The sequence below is a fragment of the Scyliorhinus canicula genome, chromosome 3 (genome assembly GCF_902713615.1).
Source record: "Scyliorhinus canicula chromosome 3, sScyCan1.1, whole genome shotgun sequence".
Taxonomy (NCBI): domain Eukaryota; kingdom Metazoa; phylum Chordata; class Chondrichthyes; order Carcharhiniformes; family Scyliorhinidae; genus Scyliorhinus; species Scyliorhinus canicula.
The window spans coordinates 36,764,597-36,788,483 of NC_052148.1; the positions used below are offsets into that span (position 1 = coordinate 36,764,597).

The 23,887-nt window shown below is 45.4% G+C and overlaps 1 protein-coding gene across 5 annotated transcripts in view; it reads left to right on the forward strand.

The window, feature by feature from the left end:
- LOC119963913 (fibroblast growth factor receptor-like 1) overlaps positions 1 to 23,887 on the forward strand; it is a 379,922-nt gene that overhangs the window by 304,892 nt on the left and 51,143 nt on the right. For all 5 annotated transcript variants that reach the window (XM_038793314.1, XM_038793313.1, XM_038793315.1 and 2 more), the window contains exon 4: positions 16,185 to 16,274. In XM_038793314.1, coding sequence (XP_038649242.1) covers positions 16,185 to 16,274 — 90 coding nt within the window. The remainder of the gene's footprint in view (positions 1 to 16,184; positions 16,275 to 23,887) is intronic.

A 23,887-nucleotide genomic window follows, 5' to 3' on the forward strand; every position in this document is an offset into this window, starting at 1 on the left:
ATTATTTGTGTGAGTTAGAGCAGATCATAATTTATTCCAGTATTAAGATTAGTTATAGATGAGTGTAGTTTATATGCTAACAATTAAGTGTCTTATTTACAAGTATGTGTCGAATCCAAGTTAGTAGTGTTAATAAATTTATAGCTTTGTTTAAGTTCAAGATATTTTGTGGCCTACGCCAACCATCCTGAAATAAGCAACACAAAGAACACCACGTGGGTGTTCGGACTGCTTTTGGTTGGCAAAGGGTCAAGAATAATCAGAATAATAATCTTTATTATTGTCACAAGTAGGCTTACATTAACAGTGGCCACACTCCCGCGCCTGTGCGGGTACACTGAGGGAGAATTCAGAATGTCTAAATTACCCTAACAGCACATCTTTCGGGACTTTGTGGAAGGAAACCAGAGCACCCGGAGGAAGCCCAGGCAGTCACGGGGGGGGTGGGGGGACATGCAGACTCCACACAGACGGTGACTCAAGCTGGGTATCAAACCTGGGACCCTGGAGCTGTGAGGCAACAGTGCTAACCATTGTGGGTAGCACTCCACCACCTTCTGAAGGGAAATTAATGTAAAATAAATGCTGCCGAGCCAGTGACACCCACATCCCATGTAAGAATTGTTTTTAAAGTCCCGCAGTTGCTAGTTGACACAGTGATAAAGAAATGCTACTTGGACACATTAGAGGATGGTCTCCTGTACACTGCTGAGAGTCCTTGGGCACTAGAGATAGGCTCAGTAAGAGTGCCAGCCACTAATTTGCCAACATGATGAGGGTGCAGCTTAAGTGTCTGGAGTTCAGCACTCAGTCTCAGGCAGAATTGTCTGCACGCCAGGTCGGTCTACAGGCTCTCACTCATTGCCTGCCTGAGTGTCTGTCTTATGGACAATCAAAATACACAATGCTTAAGGTAAACACACTGATTTGAGTTTCAGAATGTCACAGATGAAGACAAGGCTTGTGACAGCTGTTGTAGCTGGAATGTTAAATGCCTGATTGGACATCTGTAGCAATTTACTGGTGACCATCAGGGATTTCAGTGTGGTTTCAAGTTGTGGTTACAAGACTCATCCTGGCTCAAATACAACACAGAATATGCTGCACAGTAAAACCTCTCGTACATTCTCAGGTGACCCAGCAATCAGTGGAGAGTCCGCACATGAAACTTTGGCCCCAGCCTGCTGGTTTTTCAGAGGTTTGTAAGACTGGAAAGAAATTTTGAGTGGACGCTTGAGGCAAATGGGGCCTAAAGATGTGTTTATTTCTTGAAGGAACAACACTGGCTGCCTCTCGACCCTGTTAGACGCCATTTTGTTCTGGTTGCTCTCTATTATACTTTCCCACAGTCAATTACAGAGGGCTGGTTTAGCTCAGTGGGCTAGACAGCTGGTTTGTGATGCAGAACAAGGCCAGCAGCGCGGGTTCATTTCCCATACCAGTTGAGAATTCTGAATTCTCCCTGTGTACCTGAACAGGCGCCGCCGGAATGTGGCGACTGGGGGCTTTTCACAGTAACTTCACTGCACTGTTAATGGAAGCCTACTTGTGACAATAAAAGGATTATTATTATATGTCCAGTTGATTCCCTTCAAGCACAGGCAGTGTCCCCTAGTTCTGGACAAGGTGAATAGCTTGTCATGGTCTACCACTATTTAGTTCCTTTAGCATCTTCAAAATAGGAGGCACAAACCCACTAAAATGTTTCAATTATCCTTTGTGTGTTGCACTGACTGGATCAGTTCAAGATATTACTAAATGTGGCTACACCAATGATTTAAATCTGACGGGGTGACCTCACTATTTTGGCTCCATGTCAACCTTTTAATACATCCCAGCATCTGATGCTAGACTCACTGCCATTGGCCATTGTTGTATTGGCTTCAATTTATTGCCAACCAGGTACCTCAGTCCTTTAATTTCCTCCATGCATTTGTTTATTTCCATTCAACTAATAGTCCTTTTTCATGTGAAACTCCCTGCATTTCTCCATATTGAAATTTCAAGTTCCACCTGACTGCTTAATTCCCAAGTCAAATGCAAATCCTCCTACAGCTGATCCTGTTCAGCTTTGTAACTCTGCCAACTTCATTATCTTTCATCGCTTGACTCTGTCAAGTCCACTTAGGTGAAGCGATGGAGGACAATTGCTGCCTGCACAACCTCACCCGAGTGAGGGATTCAAACAAAGAAGGGGAGAGGAGCGATAGTAACTGATGACTGAGCGGCATCGTGGTGTCACCCAGCACATCACTGAATAAAAGAGGGCTTGAATTTATATAGCATCGTTCACCATATCAGACATTCCAAAGTGCCTCGCAGCCAATGGATTGCCTCTAAAGTGTTGTCATTGTTGAAATGTAGAAAATACAGCAACCAATTTACAGATTGAAAAATCCCATGGTAAGTGAAATACCCAGTTGCTCTGATTTGGATAAGGAATGAAGTGATTGGTAAAACTCCCAGTCTGGCAATGGGAGTCTTGAGAGATAAGAAAGTGACTGGGAAAGTTGGGGATGGGGAAGTGGCTGGGAAAGCTGGGGATGGGAAAGTGACTGAGAAAGCTGGGGATGGGAAAGTGACTGGGAAAGTTGGGGATGGGGAAGTGGCTGGGAAAGTTGAGGATGGGGAAGTGACTGGGAAAGTTGGGGATGGGAAAGTGACTGGGAAAGTTGGGGATGGGGAAGTGGCTGGGAAAGTTGAGGATGGGGAAGTGACTGGGAAAGTTGGGGATGGGGAAGTAGCTGGGAAAGCTGGGGATGGGAAAGTGACTGGGAAAGTTGAGGATGTGGGAGAGAGTATACATAGAACATAGAATCCCTATAGTGCAGAAGGAGGTCATTCGGCCCATCGCACCAGCACTGACAGTCTGAAAGAGCACCCAACCTTAGCCCACTCCCCTGCCCTATACGCGTAACTCTGCCTAACCTGCAGATCCTTGGACACTAAGGGGCAATACAGCATGGCCAATCCACTGCAGATCTTTACACTGTGGCAGCCAGAGCATCTGGAGGAAACCCACACAGTTTTGGGGAGAGCGTGCAAACTGCACACAGTCACCCTTAATGTTTGAGACTTCCTGTTGATAGGTTCAGGATAAAATACTTTGGATAATATCACTGTTGTCAATCTTAATAGGTTGTGTTGAAAACAATTACAAATTATGCTAACAGAACATTAGTATAATTAAGTAGTGCATTTGTTTGAGAGAAAGGTTATTGAAATCTTCCAAAAAGTAATTTTCCGCATTGGTATGGAAACATGTGGCCAGGTCTTAGCAGCTGCTCAGCTCCTCAGAACAGAACAGAAAGAAACATAATAATGTCAGGGCGTCCCAATTTACAGCCATTTAAAGATTTTTGTAGTATTGTCTCAACTGCAGTGCTGGGAATACGGCAGTCAGTTTGCGCACAGCAAACTTCCACAAGAAGGAACGTGGTAATTGTGGGTGGTCCCTTTTATGGTGCCATTATTGTTAGGGGATAAACATCGGCTAGGGTATCTCAGCCACCCTTTCCTAGAGAGTGCCATGGGATCTTTTCCATCCAGCCGGACCATTTTCCTACCGTTCTGCCAGGAAGTCCAGGAAAGACTGCCACTGCCTAAAGAACCCCTGTACTGAACCCCTCAGGGCAAATCTCACCTTCTCCAATTTGATGAACCCCGCCATGTCATTGATCCAGGCCTCCACGCTTGGGGGCCTCGCATCATTCCATTGAAGCAAAATCCTCTGCCGGGCTACTAGGGACGCAAAGGCCAGAACACCGGCCTCTTTCGCCTTCTGCACTCCCGGCTCCACTGCAACCCCAAAAATTGCGAGTCCCCAGCCTGGCTTGACCCTGGATCCTACTGCCCTCGACACCGTCCTTGCTACCCCCTTCCAGAACTCCCCCAGCGCTGGGCATGCCCAAAACATATGGGTGTGGTTCTCTGAGCTCCCCGAGCACCTAGCACACCTGTCTTCACCCCTGAAAAACCTACTCATCCTCGTCCCGGTCATGTGGGCCCTATGCAGCACCTTGAACTGTATGAGGCTAAGCCTCGCACAGGAAGAGGAGGAATTCACTCTTTCCAGGGCATCCGCCCACGTCCCTTCCTCAATCTCCTCACCCAGCTCCTCTTCCCATTTACCCTTCAGCTCCCCCACCGAGGCCTCATCCACCTCCTGCATGACGTGGTACACGTCCGAGATCCTCCCCCTCCAACCCACACCCCCGAGAGCACCCTGTCCCGTACCCTACGTGGGGGCAGCAGAGGGAACCCTTCCACCTGCTATGTGTAGAATATTCATGAGAAATGCTCCTGCTCCACCCGTAGCTGCACAAGTTAGAGGACTCTAATTATTGTGAACTGCAGTGTCGACAACTGCTACTTCATGTCACTGCTGGAAGTGCATATTTGGCTGTTTGTTGGCTGTTTGTGTAGGTGTAGTCCTACACAAGGGGCAGCACGGTAGCATTGTGGTTAGCACAATTGCTTCACAGCTCCAGGGTCCCAGGTTTGATTCCCGACTTGGGTCACTGTCTGTGCGGAGTCTGCACGTTCTCCCCGTGTGTGCGTGAGTTTCCTGCGCGTGCTCCGGTTTCCTACCACAGCCCAAAGACATGCAGGTTAGGTGGATTGGCCATGCTAAATTGTCCTTCGTGTCCAAAATTGCTCTTCATGTTGGGTGGGGTTGCTGGGTAATGGGGATAGGGTGGAGGTATGGGCTTGGGTAGGGTGCTCTTTCCGGGAGCCAGTGCGGACTCGATGGGCCAAATGGCCTCCTTCTGCACTGTAAATTCTATGTTGGCCACTTGAACGTGCTCTGCCGTTCAATACAAACCAGAGGCGAGTGGGAGGGAAGCTTCCTTTACAGGCAGGCCGATGCCCACAGAAGTGTTCCCCTCATCCCAGATCCCTGGGGGCTGTCTGCTCGGCCCTGATATCCCCCAGGATACCTCAATGTTCCTCCACGACACCTGGCCGCTGAGTTAGCTGCTCCCTTTTATTTATTTTCCAATTAAGGGGCAATTTGGCTTGGCTAATCCACCTACCCTGCACATTTTTGGGTTGTTGGGGATAAGACCGATGCAGACACGGGAAGAGTGTGCAAACTCCACACGGACAGTTACCCGGGGCCGGTATCGAACCTGGGTCCTTGGCGCCGTGCTCACCACTGCGCCACCATGCCGCTTGAGGTACCTACTCCCTTGAGATGTAACCTTACCCCCATCTTCTCAAAGGCAGTTACAGATGGGTAAGAATGAGGGGGCAGGGGTGGGGATGGTTCATGAAGTACCAGTGACACCATTGCTGCAGGAGCAGGCATTACCATGGGGACCATCTCTGTGGGCATGCATTTTGGAGAACTAGTTACCGTCAACTTTGGTCAATGAGGTAGACTTTAGCAATGATTAAAAGCAAGAGAACTTCACCATAACACGGGGGGGGGGGGGGGGGGGGGGGGGGGGGGGGGGGGGTTGGTGCAGGGTTTATTGTATTTGGGGGTGTCATATTTTTTTTTGTTTTGTAAAATGTTAAAATGCTAAAAATTTGAATTAAAATACTTTAAAAAAATATATGACAGCTGCAGTATTGTGGTGAAGTGTTGTTGCTTTTCATCATTGCTAAACCGTACCTCAGTGATCAAAGTTGTGGAGAGGGTCTTAACGGTGATGGAAAGGTAGAGACCGAATTTCAGAGGCAACTGATGCATGGTTACCAATGTAAGAAGTCTTACAACACCAGGTTAAAGTCCAACAGGTTTGTTTCAAACACGAGCTATCGGAGTGCAGCTCGTTCCTCAGGTGAATGGAGAGGTATGTTCCAGAAACATATATATATAGACAAAGTCAGAGATGCTGGACAATGCTTGGAAATCGAGCATTTGCAGGTAATCAAATCATTACAGATCCAGGGAGAGGGATAATCACAGGTTAAAGAGGTATGAATTGTCTCAAGCCAGAAAAGTTGGTGGGGGGTGGATGTAATGCGACATGAATCCAAGATCCTGGTTGAGGCCGCACTCATGCGTGTGGAACTTACCAAAAGTTTTTGCTTGGCAATTCTGCGTTGTCGCGTGTCCTGAAGACCGCCTTGGAGAACGCCTACCCGAAGATCTGAGGCTGAATGCCCTTGACTGCTGAAGTGTTCCCCGACTGGAAGGGAACATTCGTGCCTGGTGATTGTCGCGCGATGCCTGTTCATTCATTGTCGCAGTGCCTGAATGGTCTCGCCAATGTACCACGCTTCGGGACATCCTTTCCTGCAGCGTAAGAGGTAGACTACATTGGTCGAGTCGCACGAGTTTGTGCCGCGTACCTGGTGGGTGGTGTTACCACGTGTAATGGTGGTATCCAAGTCGATGATCTGGCATGTCTTGCAGAGATTGCCCTGGCAGGGTTGTGTGGTGTCGTGGTAGCTGTTCTGAAGGCTGGGTAATTTGCTGCGAACAATGGTTTGTTTGAGGTTGAGCGGTTGTTTGAAGGCCAGCAGTGGGGGTGTGGGGATGACCTTGGCAAGATGTTCATCTTCATTGATGATGTGTTGAAGGCTGCGAAAAAGATGTCGTAGTTTCTCCGCTCCAGGAAAGTACTGGACGACGAAGGGTACTCTGTCAGTGGTGTCCCGTGTTTGTCTTCTGAGGAGGTCGGTGCGGTTTTTTGCTGTGGCGCGTTGGAACTGTCGATCGATGAGTCGAGTGCTATATCCCGTTCGTACGAGAGCACCTTTCAGCATCTGTAGGTGTCTGTTACGCTCCTCCTCGTCTGAGCAGATCGTGTGTATACAGAGGGCTAACCACATCATGGTTACCAATGACTGGGGGAAGGGAATCAGGGATGCACAAAAAGCCAGAACTGGAGGAATGCAGAGTTATTTTGGAGGAAGTTTCAGCAATAGTTTCAGGGGCTGGTTTAGCTAGGGGCTGGTTTAGCTCACTGTGCTAAATCGCTGGCTTTAAAGCAGGCCAGCAGCACAGTTCAATTCCCGTACCAGCCTCCCTGGACAGGCGCCGGAATATGGCGACTAGGGTCTTTTCACAGTAACTTCATTGAAGCCTACTCGTGACAATAAGCGGTTTTTCATTTCATTTCATTTTTTCATTTCAATAGGGAGGGGCACATAAGATATCGCGAGGCACCATTTCTGCTCTCATGTGAGGGAGATTTTGATATGTGGAGACTGGAGGATCTTTCTGGATTGATGGGCTTGGGTGGATACAGATTTAATTTCTGTCACTGAATAGAGCAAAGGCCTGACACCAATTTTCAGCTTTGCTGCCTGGTTCGCAATCAAATTTTTCATCCGGTCGACATCACAAAAATAATCTCCCTCTCCAAACCCCTCTCTCTGCTTTTACTTCATAGGTGAAGCTCCTTATAAATGCTGTCTCAGCGTTTGGGGTTTCCAAGCAAACAATGTTCTGCAGCAGGAGGTGCACACAAGGATGTCCAACTGCATCTTTAATCACGGGAGCTGCATGAACAATCATTGATGCCACTAGAACTTGGATATGTTCACTCACAAACTGTACCTGATTTGTGTGTGTATGTTGTCTCTGGTTTACTCGCTAAGCTGCTGGTTAACAGAGTGGAAGCAATCAAGCAATGGTTGCGAACAATATAGTGACTAAATCTAGTCTTTTGTTTTTCATGGTTTGTCTTGTCTATGCCTGTCAAAGCTAATTGCAGCATTGAGTATGAAGCCTTCCAGGAGCTGATTCAATTGTTGTTAGGAACACAATGCCTCTTGGTTTGATTGTTCAAGCACCATTGCTTTCCCCTAATTTCATTGTTTTTAACTGTCACCCCCTCCCCCTCCCCCTCCAATCTCGGCACCCTTCACTTTATTGAGCAGGAGTTGCCTTAATGATGCATGTTGATCGTCTCATCCAGCGCTTTGAAGTGCGCTCAGGTCTCCAAGTTAGAGTTCAAAGGTCGACGTGTTTATTTATGCAAAGCTGGATGATCTGTGAAATGGGGCTTAGCAGGCCCCCTGACTTCAAAGGGTTCAAATCTGGCCTCGCGAAGTCAGAGCGGCGACTGATCTTGTGTTTAAAATATTAAAGGAAAGTTTGTGGCTCTCCGGCTTGATATGGGTCATTTCAGTTATGAAATAACATCTTTAATTGGTATCAAAATCATGTCAGGTCTAATTGAATTAAGTAGTAATGGCATCAATGATGGGCTCATGTGATTTTTTTAAAAGAGTTCTGTACAAATTGTCAGTAAATGAGAATGAGCTCACCCCCCCCCCCCCCCCCCCATTCTGGGTGTCTGCAGCATCAGAAGTTCTGGGCGGTTTCTTTTGGGGAGGGTACATCGGGCGAATTGCGCGCAAATGTTAGACCTTTTCGAAGATCAAAGCAGTTGCAGCAATTCAATGCACATCAAAGCTTTGGCTGCAAATCAAGTTGTATTGAAAATCCAGCCGTTCGGCCGGTGCTGGGAGTTAACGAAGAATGAACAGAAGGCAAACAGTTTTCTTTTTTTTAACCCACTGTTCGTAAACAAGTTTTTTAAAAAAACTTTTGTACGATTTGTTTTCTCGTGAAATCGTTCCCATTGTGGTGTGAAGATAAAAGCAGATGAAAATCTAAAGATAAGGAGCATCCAGTGCCCTGGGAATACTCGAGTTTAAAAATTACTGCGACATGGAAAGAAAACCCAACACCTTTTATGATTTTGCGTCAAAAGTTTTGGAAATTTAAAGCTTGTGGTAAAGACAGCCTGTATTTATATACCACGCAAGCACGGGGTGAATGTGCAATCTCCACACGGACAGTGACCCAGAGCCGGAATCAAACCTGGGACCTCGGTGCTGTGAGGCAGCAGGGCTAACCCACTGTGCCACCGTGCTGCCTTCATCTGCCTTCAAAGGGCTGGTTTGGCACAGAGGTAAAGAGCTGGCTATTAAAGCAGATCAAGGCAGGCCAGCAGCACGGTTCAATTCCCGTACCAGCCTCCCTGAACAGGTGCCGAAATGTGGCGACTAGGGGATTTTCACAGTAACTTCATTTGAAGCCTACTTGTGACAATAAGCAATTTTCATTTTTTTCATTTTTCATCTTCTGTTTTTAAGAGATATTGGTTGGGACATAAATATTGTCAAGGACACTGAGGCAAACTCTCTCTCTTTGAAAATAGTGCTCAAATAAAATCTTTCATGCCTAACATGCTGGGCCTTGATTTTTAAAATCGCACCTGAAAATAGCACATCTGACAATGCAGTACTCCCCCAGAAAGCCTCAAGGTTTTGTGCGCGGAGCTATGGGGTGGGGCTTGAATCCGAAACTTTCTCACTCGGAGACCAAAAAAAGTGTCAGCAGTGAACCATGACTGGGGCGAGCATTGAATCGAGCATGAGTTCCCAGTCAGTTGCCCACTTTAGCGAGAGATGGTGCAAAAGGTGATCACGAGGATGCCCCTGATTGGACTTGAACCCGTCCGGCTTTTGAGTGAGCTGCCAGAAACTTCTTACCCAAATTCTGTTTGTTGAAATCAGAGTCGATTTCCGTTTCTGTGTCCTATGATATTTGGAGAACATTGCCAATGAGTTCTCATCACTAGCAAATCAAAGCCCAGAAGTTAAGCTCCAATCCTACCCCTGCCACTATCTTACCTGTGTCATGATTTTAGACAAGAAGGGCACATTGGCACATAGCTGGAGAAGAGTTAAAGAGGCTGAAAGCAAGTATGCAAAAAAGGAAAGACATAAATGTACTTTGAAACTAGTTGCACTGATGAGGCGATCCAATTTCCACAGAGACAATTACTGATACAATTACAATAAATCAGCTCTGGCTATGGGCAAATTTAAAAATCCAGATTTAACAAGTTTTTTGTTGTCGTGGTCAAACTTCTTTGTCATTAAGTGGAGCAGCCACATAGTACTAAACGCACTCGTGTTAAGCTTTGTGATATTTTGGCTGGAACTGTATAATGATGAACACATGAGACAGGGAAAGAATGAAAATTAATTGCTGGCTGCCTGCTGAAATAGAACGCCAAGTTTTGAAGTTTAATCCGAGTGAAGCAAATTTCTGAATTGATAATGCAACCTCCTGAGTCACGAGCGAGATGCTTCCCAAGGCTGCAACAGAGGCGGGCAGATGCCGAGACTGGCAGGTTAGAACCTTGGCTTCCATTTATTGGACAGCTGTAATGATGAATGTTAGACCCTCACTCCCACCCACCTCCCATGCCCCCCATCCGCCCATATCCCTTCCATTTTTCCAGACACTCTAATGCCCATTGCATGCCACTCATACCCCTGTTCCCAATCCATACCCCTTCAAATTCCAAATGCCCCCTATAGCTCCGAGTCCCCCCCTCTATGCCTCTCTTGTCCTCCATGCCTCTTCTATGCCCCCCATGTATCCTCCAGACCCACTCTCGCAGCAACCACTATGTACAGAATCAATGAGCCGTTGGCTACTCTGTCACGTCTTTGAAATGATACTGAAACTGACAGAGTAAGCAGAGGTTTTGAAAAGATCCTTTGAAAAAATGGCTTGCCTTACAGCCTCTTAAAAGTGTCACTGTATCGCTGTTCCTTGTCGCTCCGTCAGACTATTGGTACACCCCTCCGCACAACACTGTGGTGTTCCTACAACAGATGGACTGCAGGACTTTGGCAGGCTCGGAGAATGGGCAAAGAAGATGGAATACAATGTGGAAAAATGTGAGGTTATGCACTTTAGTAGGAAGAATAGCGCCATAGTATATTTTCTAAATGGGAAAAGACTTTAGAAATCTGAAGCACAAAGGTACTTAGGAGTCCGAGTTCAAGATTCTCTTCAGGTTAACATGTAGGTTTAGTTGGCAGTCAGGAAGGCAAATGAAATGTTAGCATTCATGTCGAGAGGGCTGGAATACAAGAGCAGGGATGAACTTCTGAGGCTGTATGAAGCTCTGGTCAGACCCCATTTGGAATATTGTGAGCAGCACGGTAGCATTGTGGATAGCACAATCGCTTCACAGCTCCAGGGTCCCAGGTTCGATTCCGGCTTGGGTCACTGTCTGTGCGGAGTCTGCACATCCTCCCCGTGTCTGCGTGGGTTTCCTGCGGGTGCTCCGGTTTCCTCCTACAGTCCAAAGATGTGCAGGTTAGGTGGATTGGACATGATAAATTGCCCTTAGTGTCCAAAATTGCCCTTAGTGTTGGGTGGGGTTACTGAGTTATGGGGATAGGGTGGAGGTGTTAACCTTGGGTAGGGTGCTCTTTCCAGGAGCCGGTGCAGACTCGATGGGCCGAATGGCCTCCTTCTGCACTGTAAATTCTATGTAAAAAAAGTCTTGGGCACCATATCTAAGAAAGGATGCACAGGCCTTTGTCTAGAGGAGGTTCACAAGGATGATCCCGAGGAATGAAGGGCTTGTCACATGAGGAGTGCTTGAGGACTCTGGGTCTGTACGTGATGGAGTTCAGAAGGATGAGGAAGGATCTTGTGACACGAATAAAGATTATTATTATCTTATTGAAACTTAGAGAATATTGAGAGAACAAGATAGAATGGGTGTGGTGATGTTTCCACTAGTAGGAGAGACTAGAACCCGAGGGCACAGCCTCAGACTGAAGGGATGATCCTTTAAAACTGAGATGAGGAATTTCTTCAGCCGGAGGGTGGTGAATTTGTGGAACTCGTCACAGAAGGCTGTGGAGGCCAAGTTGCTGAGTGTCTTTAAGGCAGAGATAGATAGGTCTTGATTTAAAAGGAGATCAGCGGCTACGGAGAGAAGGAAGGAGAATGGAGATGAGAAACATTTCAGTCATGATTGAATGGTGAAGCAGACTTGATGGGCTGAATGGCTTAATTCCATTCCTATATCTAATGGTCCTATTTACAACCTGCGAAAGGGATGGAGTTCAAGGCCCAGACACCCACCCCTATTTCTCAATAATAATAATATTATGGTGTCATTGGGAAAACAGGCCGGCACAAAACACGTCTGGAACAACGTAGCGTGCAGATATCTGGACTCACCAGAACAATGCCTGGGCCTACTTCCAGTGGTCAGGATGGAGGTCGATGGTAACCCTGGATTCCAATCGCCACAGCAGTGGTTGGGGGGGGGGGGGGGGGGGGGAGCATCTACAAGTGGACCTTTCAGATTTGGTGTCCTGGAGGGGGTCCATGTTCTAGCCTCAGAATGTTCCTCGAGTTTCATCTTCATTTTCAGGAGGTCTATCTTCATTCATAGAATTTACAGTGCAGAAGGAGGCCATTCGGCCCATCGAGTGCACCGGCTCTTGGTAAGAGCACCCTACCCAACCCCACACCTCCATCCTATCCCCATAACTCAATAACCCCACCCAACACTAAGGGCAATTTATCATGGCCAATCCACCTAACCCGCACATCTTTGGACTGTGGGAGAGGAAACCGGAGCACCCAGAGGAAACCCACACACACACGGGGAGATCATGCAGACTCCGCACAGACAGTGACCCAAGCTGGGAATCGAACCTGGGACCCTGGAGCTGTGAAGCAATTGTGCTAACCACTATGCTCCCGTGCTGCCCACGATAGTGGGTCAGTGATGTTGGGTGTCCTTTCAATATGGCACTCAAATAGGATGGCGGGCTATGCACAATCAAGCGTGCTCCACCTAGGAATACAGTGCAAAACACCTGATTGCATAATTAAAGTCTGGGTCCCAAAGATTTGGCATGTTTTTCCACTGGCCTCTGCAGGAAACACCACATAGGGACTGTTTAGCACAGGGCTAAATCGCTGGCTTTGAAAGCAGACCAAGGCAGGCCAGCAGCACGGTTCGATTCCCGGAACAGCCTCCCCGAACAGGTGCCGGAATGTGGCGACTAGGGGCTTTTCACAGTAACTTCATTTGAAGCCTACTTGTGACAATAAACGATTTTCATTTCATTTCATTTCACATTCCCACCCGCCATGGGACATAGTACCAAGATGGGAGAATTTCAGCCAATGTTTATGCAGCTTCAAAAGGACGGGGGGGGGGGGGGGGGGGGAGGAGGGGGGGCAGGAGAGCTTTGATTGATTGACATCTCGATTACCGTGGAATCATTTTCTGTTGTTTTTGTTGGATTTTTCATTGCCTGTGTGTTTATCTACGTGAGATTAAGAGGCCTGAAGTTGTCAAAAGCTTCTGAAATTGACGCTATGAATGGTTGTTCCCTCTTGCTTTACAACTCCTTTGAGGGATCGTGAGCCATATCTACTAATATAGCCTGACTCCACCAAAGTGGTATGTGTGAGATGGCTAGGGAATGAAGTGGCTTGGAACTGCCAACAAGGTTGGGAGTACTACTTGTGGGCTGGCTACCTGCACTGTTATCCTGCACTGGACCGGAAAACAGGAACGGGTATCGGAATCTTGAATTAGGGCCAACTTTTCCGTCTGCGACTTGATGAAATTATTCTCTCTACATATGCTGACAAACCTTCAGGTTATTTCCATTGTGTTCTTCCAATTATGAATTAGAACATTACAGCGACTGCCAATGAAGGGCAAAAACTCAGTAAAACAATGACTGTAATAAAAGTTAAATAATTCTAAGCTCAGAAATGACTCAGAAAAAGTACATTACTTCTTTAGTGCAAGGGTTCGAAATAATCTGATAAATCACTTATGAAAATGAAAGCCTTGTGATTTTTGTTAAAGATTAGCTAATTGCGAAATGTGGTTGAATAAAACCTGGCATTGCTTTGCTGTTGATTCCTAAAGCAAACACTGCAATTACACAATAATACGTCATCATAATACGAATTCCGAGTAATATATTTGGCTTTTACTCCAAATTTAATAGGGGTTCACTGACAAACAAGGAAATTACAAATAGTTCTTTGTCGCAAAAAGTAAAATGAAGAATTTTAAAGTAGCTTCATGAGGATTTAAATTGAAGGCTGTTCCTGAAAATTCCTGGTATGATGTCAATGGGAATAAAGTGGAATAGCTGCATACTCTATCAGGATCCACATATCTTCCATGCTGGCTTAAAGGTACCTGTGTGGTCCTGTAGGTTCTCTGTATGCTCTTCAAAGACCATGGCATAAGATTGTGGCAGCATGGGCAGGAACTTTCTAAGTTTGATCACAGCACAGTGACTGATATGGGTGACTTGAGGGTACAGACTGTGATTGAGACTGGACAAGGTGGTCCTTTTGTCCGTAATAAGTAATTCACTGACGTAACAGGCTATTGAGTGGGGCATCCTCTGCTCCCTTTTTATGGGGAGGTAGTTGGAGGGGTGGGCATTCAGCCCCCAGGGGGCACCCTGCCTCCTCTCCAGCCTCTTTGTTATGGAACATACTAAATGCACACTCCAACCTTCTGAAAGGCCATTATTCATATCACCTTAGTCCTGATCCTACAGTTTTATGCCTTGATATGCTTGCCACCATTGATGCATAATTCCATTCCCATGTTGTTCAACCACCCAATTAAAATTTCAAAATTCTGAATGTTAAACATTTCCCCTGGGGTGGCACGGGGCTGGTTTAGCACACTGGTCTAAATCGCTGGCTTTGGAAGCAGATCAAGGCAGGCCAGCAGCACGGTTCGATTCCCGTACCAGCCTCCCCGAACAGGCGCCGGAATGTGGCGACTACAGGCTTTTCACAGTAACCTCATTTCATTTCATTTCGGTGGCACAGTGGTTAGCATTGCTGCCTAATGGTGCTGAGGACCCGGGTTCGAACCCAGCCCTGGGTCACTGTCTGTGTGGAGTTTGCACATTCTCCCCGTGTTTGTGTAGGTCTCACCCCCACAACCCAAAGATGTGTAGGGTAGGTGGATTGGCCACGCTAAATTGCCCCTTAATTGAGGAAAGAAAATAATTCTAGATAACTCTAGATTTATTTTAGAAAACATTTCACCTTTTGGACAGAGTCGATAGGGAGAAACTATTCCCGCTCGTAAAAGGATCAAAAACAAGGGGCAGAGATTTCAAGTGATTTGCAAAAGAAGCAAATGTGATGTGAGAAAAAGCTGTTTCACACAGCGAGTGTTTTGGATCTGGAATGCAACTGTCTGGATGTGTGGTGGAGGCAGCTTCAATCAGGGCATTTGGGGCTGGTTTAGCACAGTGGGCTAAATGGCTGGCTTGTAAGGCAGAACAAGGCCAGCAGCACGGGTTCAATTCCCGTACCGGCCTTCCCGAACAGGCGCCAGAATATGGCAACTAGGGGCTTTTCACAGTAACTTCAATGAAGCCTACTCGTTGCCTACTAATAAGCTATTATTATCAACTGTGTCCTTGTCAATGCCTTGATTGAACTTAATACTAAAATTATTATCAGGTTCAATCAAGGCATTGAAGAGGACACAGATGATAAAGGCAGGGGAATGCACTAATTCATGATGCTTGTTTGGAGAGTCCATGCTAACATGATAGGACAAATAACCTCCTTTTGCACCAAAACAATTCTGTGATTCTCTGATTTATGGCCTTTATTTCATGAATTCCTCACCAAATTATGAGTTGAACACGAGACCCACAGATTAGTTTATATTTATACTCTGACATTGGTGGAACAGTATTAAGAGCAGTGGATGCAACTTAAGTATTGAAAGTAAAATTCAAAGTACAGATTGAGAATTTTAAATGTTTTTAACATTGGATTGGATTGGATTGGATTTGTTTATTGTCACGTGAACCAAGGTACAGTGAAAAGGATTAACATGATATTTTAAAGAATAAATTCAACATTCACCCCAACCCCCCACTTTGGCATTGCTAAGTTCCACAAGGACATTTTATTATCTGACACAGTAAACCAATTAATTTCAATTTGTCTCTCACTAGCCCTGTCTACCACATCTCTCTTTCTCATTGTCACATTTTCAGCTCAACCCTTCACCCTTTTAGGAAAATTCTCCAATTTTCCGCCCCTTTTCCCTACCTGTGATTTTTCCCACTCGGACATCCCTTCCTTTTAAGGACTACCTGCTTATAAGATTCAGGTTTGATGTTACCGAGCCACTAATATTTTTATTGATCTTGTCTCCTTTCCTCACTGCCCCGTACAAGATGCCTCACCCAGCCTTGGCAAACCAAAAAAAACTTTTCTCTTTAATTTAGAAGATTTTTAGTTTTAATTAGAATAAGAATATTTTAAAAAACAGGAGGTGTTATGTCAACTGGAATATTACGTCATGTTTGAAGCATCTCACTTGTTGAGCCATATTTGCTAAATTGTTTCTTGCTTAATTTATCTGCAGATGATTCAAGCACAGGAAGGAGCGGACAGAAGCTGCCTCAAGGATCAAATGGGGAATATACAAATGAAGATCCCACAGGAAAACAATGGGGTACGATGTTTTGAATTCTCAAAATGCCAAAGTACTAAGATAATCAATTATTTCTATACGGCCATAAGACGTAGGAACTGAAGTAGGCCAGTCGGCCCATCAAGTCTGCTTTGGTATTCAATGTGATCATGACTGATCTGAAATGATAATCATCAACCCCACTTTCCCGCCTTGTCCCTAGAACCCTCGATTCCCTTACTGATGAAAAATTTGTCCACCTCAGCCTTGAACATACCTAACTACCCAGCCTCCGCAACTCTCTGTGGTAACATTCACTAGCCGCTGAGAGAAGAAATTCCTCCTCATTTTGTCTTAGGTGGGCTACTCCTTACTCTGAGATTATGCCCACTGGTGCTAGACTCTCCCACAACGGGAAACAACCTTTCAATATCTTTCATTCTCACTTCACAGTATAAATATTTCAGACTTTCTCTGTTTATTAGCTTTGACAAAGAGTGATCTGGGCACAAAACGTTAGCTCTTTTCTCTCCCTACAGATGCTGCCAGACCTGCTGAGATTTTTCAGCATTTTCTCTTTCCTTTCAGCATGTACCTTGTCAAGCCCCCTATGAATCCTATGGCCGGAATTTTCCCCAAATTGCAGAGTGCTGGGTCAGGCAAGGAAAGCTGTGTGAAACTCTTTGGCTTCACAGATGCCTTTTCTCACCTGCGCAATCTCAAAGTGCTGGCAGAAATCGTGCAGCCAGCTGGGGTTCGGGGCCTAAACACAGCGGTAAAGTCAGGATTCTGAGATCGGGAAGGTCATCATCTCCCCCAACATGGAAAGCGGGACTCCTCCAGAGGTCGAGGGGAACACCCCCCACCCTCACATACAGAAGGTCAACCACCCCCCACCCACTACACAAAGATTGGTGCACCCCCCCCCCACTCAGCACCGTGCGCAAGCATCGGGGTGACCTGACTCACCACGCCCCACCACCAGCATTGGGGCACCTCCCCCCCCCCACCTCACTGGTACTGTCTCTTCCCCACCCCCACCCCCCCACCCCCCCAAATCGCTGGCACTGTCCCCATCCTTCTCCACAGTCACCTGAACCCCCGCCCCAAGGCATGCACAACACTCCCCCAACAACCACTGCCCCCCCCCCCCCCCCCCCCCCCCCCCACACACGCACACACACATACATAAGGGGAATCTCCATTGAGGCTTCCCAGAGGGCCCGCCCTGGCAGTACCAACCTTTGGCAGTGCCTGGTTGGCAGTGCCAGGGTGCCAGGCCATGTCCCTCACCACCCGAGGGCTACACTCACCTCTGCGTCCCCGACATGGTCATCATGACTGGCTCATGGTTTTGAAGACAAGTAGTAATTTGTGCTGGCGAGACGTCATGCCGCCGGTGAGGGAGGACCTTGTGTGGGCACATGTTATGGCTTAAAGCTATTGAAGAATATTCCAATTTATTAAAATGCACAGAAATTAGATTCACACCCTTTGGAACTTGATCGTGTCACTGCTACCTGCTGAACCTACGTGCTAGATTTTTGTGATTTATGCACAAAGACCCTTAAATCCCTCTCAGTTGTAATTTCTGCGGTCTTTCTCCATTTAAATACTATTCATCTCCTTTATTCTTCCCACCAAGGTACACAGCTTCACATTTTCCTACATTAGATTCCAGCTGCCAAATTTCTGCCCTCTCACTTAACCTGTCTATGTCCCTCTGTAGACTGTGTCATTCTCACCACTTGCCTCCTTCCCACCTAATCTTTATGTCATCCACAAACTCGGCAATAGTACACTCGCTTCCCTCGTCCAGATCATTAATAAATATACTGGCTCCCCTTTATGTATCTTGCTCATTATCACCTCAAAGAATTCTGATAAATTTGTCAGACCTGATCGCCTCTTCATGAAGCCTTGCTGACTCTGCTTGGTGATATTATGCATTCCTAAATGCTCTACTATTACATCCTAACTAATGGACTCTAACATTTTTCCAATTACAGATGTTAAGCTAACTGGCCTGTAGTTACCTGTTTTTGTCTCCCTTTTTGAATAAGGGCATTGCGTTGGCAGTTTTCCAATCCTCTGAGACTTTTCTTGAATTTAAGGATTCTTGGAAGATTATTACCAGTGCATCCATTATCTCTGTACCCTACTTCCTTTAATACCCTAGGATGCAATGCATCAGGTCCGTAGGACGAGTCGGCCTTCAGCCCCATTAGTTTTCCTTGTACTTTTTCTCCTTTGATAGCTATTGTATTTATTACCTCCCCAATTTTCCTTTGATTATTTCATATTTTTTGTAATATCATTAGTGTCTTCAACTGTGAAGACTGACGCAAAGTATCTATTTAACTCCTCTGCTATTTCCTGGTTCCTCATTATTATTTCCCCAGTCTCATTCTCTAATGGGCCCGTGGTCACTTTGGCCTCTCGCTTCCTTTTTATACATTTAACAAACTGTCTGTTTTTATATTACTTACAAATTTAGCCTGTTTATTTTCGCCCTCTTTATTTTTTTTGGTCATCACTTTTTTAAAATGTTCTCAATCCTCTGGTTTACCACTAATCTTTGCCACATTGAATGTTTTTTCTTTCATTTTAATACAATCTTGAATTTCCTTGGTTACCCATGGTTAATTTATCCCCTTCCTAGAATCCTCCTTCCTCATTGGCATATATCATAGAATCTGTACAGTGCTGAAGGAGGCCATTCGGCTAACAAGTCTGCATTGACCCTTTGAATGAGCACTTCTGCCTATTTACATGTGTCCACCCCTGCCTATCCCCATAATCTCATAATCTAATATGCACATCTCTGGACACTAAGGGATTTACCATGGTCAATCCACCTAACCTGTATATCTTTGGACTGTGGGAGGAAACCGGAGCACCCGGAGAATCCCACGCAGACACGGGGAGAGCGTACAAACTCCACGCCAACAGTCACCCAATGCTGGAATTGAACCTGAGTCCCTGGCGCTGTGAGGCAGCAATGCTAACCACCGTGTCACCATGTTGCCCATGTTGTGAGTTGTGAATTATTTTGTAAACGTCTGCCATTGCTGATCAACTATCTTTTCTGCTAAAACTCCTTTCCCAGTCCACTCCAGCCAACTCTGCCCACGTTCCTTTGTAATTACCTTTATTTAAATTTAGCACAGTTGTTTCTTACCCACGTTTCACACACTCAAACTGAATGCTAAATTCTACCATGTTATGATCACTATTTGCTAGGGGATCTTTCACTCTGAGGTTGTTTATTAAACCTGCCTCATTACTAATTGCCAGATTGAAAATAGTGTTGGAGGAAGGGAGAGTTTGTGAAGGGAATGGGCAGGAGGAGAGTAGAGTGGGTGTTGTTTGAAACCCATGATGAGAATCACAGCTTCATAGTTAAAAGATGAATCCAATTTCTGCAGAGGGTGAACCTGATAAAAACATAGGATTGACTGTGCAAACGAACACCTGCTGTGGGATTCTCCATTGGCGGGATCCTCCGATTCGCCGGCAGCGCTCCCACGCCCGCGTGTTTCCCGGCGACATGGGGGTGGCCACAATGGGAAATCTCATTGTTCGGCTGCGGAAAAGGAGAATCCCGCTGCTGGCGGGGGTCTGCTGTGCCGGAAAACTAGGCTGGCGGGGTGGAAAATCTTGCCCCTGTTCTTTCCGATACTTTATTAGCTGCCAAAAATCAAGAACAGTTTCTCTAGCGATATGAAGCGCCACTATCTGGCAGTCAGAAACACAGAAAATTGAAAGTGAGGCAAGGGGACGAAGCTATGCGAAAAGACAATTTGTTATTTGCTTTAAAAGGTTTGAAGGATTGAAAAGTGCACATGTTGCACATTCAACATCATCCATCAAAAATATGGGTGAATTATCTAATGACTTAGGCCTGCCAATTTCCCGGGATACCACATCGCCTGAAAAAGGTGAACAAGAAGTGGACTCTGAAATGACAACAGAACTACAAGATTTTGCTGACTCTTTCATTGAAGCGAGGGAAGAAACCTACCTTGAAGACCTGGCCTTATGACTAAAATCTGTTCCATTAGGCATGATAGAATATTTTGTACAAAACAGGCCAGAAAACATAGGTAATGTGGAAAATTTTAGAAAAGTGTCTGAGGTTGGAGGCTGAAAGCAGGTCTTCATGTGTGTCTGTGCCTCTATGTATGTGTCTGCATGCATGTACCTGCATTTGTGTGTACACGTGCATACACATATTTGTACGTGCGTACACATATTTGTACATGCACACTTGATGTGTGCACACATATTTGTGCATACGCATGTTTGTGTGCATGTGTCTGTGTGCGCACGTGTGTGTGCACATGTGTGCACATATGTGTTTGCAAAGGTGTGCAAACTGCACATGGGGACATGCATTTGTGCAAGTGTGTTCGTGCATGTGTGCACATGTGTCTGTGTGCGCACATGTGTGTGTACATATGTGTTTGCACAGGTGTGCAAACATCTGTGCACATGGGGACATGTATTTGTGCAAGTGTATTCGTGAATGTGTGCACACGTGTGTTCACATGTATGTTCACATGTGCATATGTGCGTTCACAAGTGTGTTCGCACATGTGTGTGTACATATGTGTTTGCACAGGTGTGCAAACATCTGTGCACATGGGGACATGTATTTGTGCAAGTGTATTCGTGAATGTGTGCACACGTGTGTTCACATGTATGTTCACATGTGCATATGTGCGTTCACAAGTGTGTTCGCACATCTGTGTGTGTGCACATGTGTGTGCATGTGTGTGTGTATGGACATGTGTCTGTGTATCTGTGTGTGTGGCTGTATGTGTTTGGTTGTGTGAGTGTGTGTGCCTGTATGTGTATATCTCTGTGCATGTGTCTGTATGTGTTTGGTTGTGTGAGTGTGTGTGCCTGTATGTGTATATCTGTGTGTGCGTGTGTCTATGTGTTTGGTTGTGTGAGTGTGTGTGCCTGTCTGTGTATATCTGTGTGTGTGTGTCTGTATGTGTTTAGTTGTGTGAGTGTGTGTGTGTGCCTGTATGTGTATATCTCTGTGTGTGTGTCTGTATGTGTTTGGTTGTGTGAATGTGTGTGTGCCTGTATGTGTATATCTCTGTGTGTGTGTCTGTATGTGTTTGGTTGTGTGAGTGTGTGCCTGTATGTGTATATCTGTGTGTGTGTGTCTGTATGTGTTTGGTTGTGTGAGTGTGTGCCTGTATGTGTATATCTCTGTGTGTGTGTCTGTATGTGTTTGGTTGTGTGAGTGTGTGTGCCTGTATGTGTATATCTCTGTGTGTGTGTCTGTATGTGATTGGTTGTGTGAGTGTGTGTGCCTGTATGTGTATATCTGTGTGTGTGTGTGTCTGTATGTGTTTGGTTGTGTGAGTGTGTGTGCCTGTATGTGTATATCTCTGTGTGTGTGTCTGTATGTGTTTGGTTGTGTGAGTGTGTGTGCCTGTATGTGTATATCTCTGTGTGTGTGTCTGTATGTGTTTGGTTGTGTGAGTGTGTGTGCCTGTATGTGTATATCTGTGTGTGTGTCTGTATGTGTTTGGTTGTGTGAGTGTGTGTGCCTGTATGTGTATATCTGTGTGTGTGTGTCTGTATGTGTTTGGTTGTGTGAGTGTGTGTGCCTGTATGTGTATATCTGTGTGTGTGTGTCTGTATGTGTTTGGTTGTGTGAGTGTGTGACTGTATGTGTATATCTGTGTGTGTGTGTCTGTATGTGTTTGGTTGTGTGAGTGTGTGTGCCTGTATGTGTATATCAGTGTGTGTGTGTGTCTGTATGTGTTTGGTTGTGTGAGTGTGTGTGCCTGTATGTGTATATCTGTGTGAGTGTGTCTGTATGTGTTTGGTTGTGTGAGTGTGTGTGCCTGTATGTGTATATCAGTGTGTGTGTGTGTCTGTATGTGTTTGGTTGTGTGAGTGTGTGTGCCTGTATGTGTATATCAGTGTGTGTGTGTGTGTCTGTATGTGTTTGGTTGTGTGAGTGTGTGTGCCTGTATGTGTATATCTGTGTGTGTGTGTCTGTATGTGTTTGGTTGTGTGATGTGTGTGCCTGTATGTGTATATCTGTGTGTGTGTGTCTGTATGTGTTTGGTTGTGTGAGTGTGTGTGACTGTATGTGTATATCTGTGTGTGTGTGTCTGTATGTGTTTGGTTGTGTGAGTGTGTGTGCCTGTATGTGTATATCTGTGTGTGTGTGTCTGTATGTGTTTGGTTGTGTGAGTGTGTGTGCCTGTATGTGTGTGTATGCGCCACTGCTACACTCACACAGGAAGAATGACATTATAGTCAGTGAACAAGAGAAACAAACATAATGGAAAAAAGTGGAAGAGTGGAACAGAGAAATTGAATTAATCTTCAGTGTTGAAGAAAAGGGATAATAATAACACAGCGGAACCAAAATCCTGTATCATATGCGCCATTTTATCGAACTTAGTTGAGCAGGAGAGCAATGCTGTTATCTAGGGAAATATACCTGATTTCATTATAACACATAGATCTTTGAAAAACCCAGGATTACTTTTGCCCACCAGGTATTTTTATTTATTTCTTTATTTTTAAATTTAGAGTACCCAATTCATTTTTTCCAATTAAGAGGCAATTTAGCGTGGCTAATCCACCCAGCTTGCACATTTTTGGGTGGTGGGGGCGAAACCCACACAAACATGGGGAGAATGTGCAAAGTCCACACGGACAGTGACCCAGAGGCAGGATCAAACCTGGGACCTCAGCGCCGTGAGGCCGCAGTGCTAACCACTGCGCCGTTGCACTGCCCTGGTATTTCCTATTTATTAATATATCCACAAAGATTTAGAGAACCATTATCAGCCCTGATTAATTTCTTCTCAATTCACACTGACTGCTCCTTTTTCTCTTTAGCTGAAAATTGGCCTAATTTGTAGATGCTCTTGAACATTTTCTCCATTACACTTAGTCCTGCCTAGTTTATAATTCAACATTCACATCCCACTCTCTTTTGAACTATCAGGATAATTTTGCTGTCCTTCGGTTGTCAGGTAGAACTCCTATATTTCTTCCACTCCTTAATATCTTAGCCAGAAGTATTCCCTATTTCCTCTTTCATTTCCTCATGGATGCTAGGGTTTATTATGCTTGGCCAGGGTGGCTACTGGACCCATCCCTTGGGTTTCTTCGGTGATGCACACTGCATTGACCTCTGCATGTGTTATAGTTTTCTGAGTAAAACTGTCTGGATTTGGAATTAGCCGCCAGTCTTTGAAATAGTTCATTAAAATGTGTCTGCCATTTCTCGGTCTTTCACGTTATTTCTCTCTAACTTTAACTTTAAAGGACTTACCTAGCTTCTGATGCTAAATATGATTGATTTTTTTAAATGCTCCCTCTTGCTGCTCTCCACAGGGGCTATGGGCTTGAGAACGTGGATAAAGTGTACCAATGTCTGTCCAATACTCTGGGTGAACAAGGTTCTTCACTGGGCAGGCTAGATTGCAAACTTCATCTACTCATTCCAACTTCTTATTGTCAATTTTACTTCTGATATTCCTTTAGTTAAACTCTTTGCATACTACAATTCTCATTAAATGGTGCAGCATCGCTTCTTGTAAAATAGCTCTGCCTAGCCTTTGCTCAACATTTACCCCCTGTGGTCTTTGCTTTCACTGTGAGAGTTC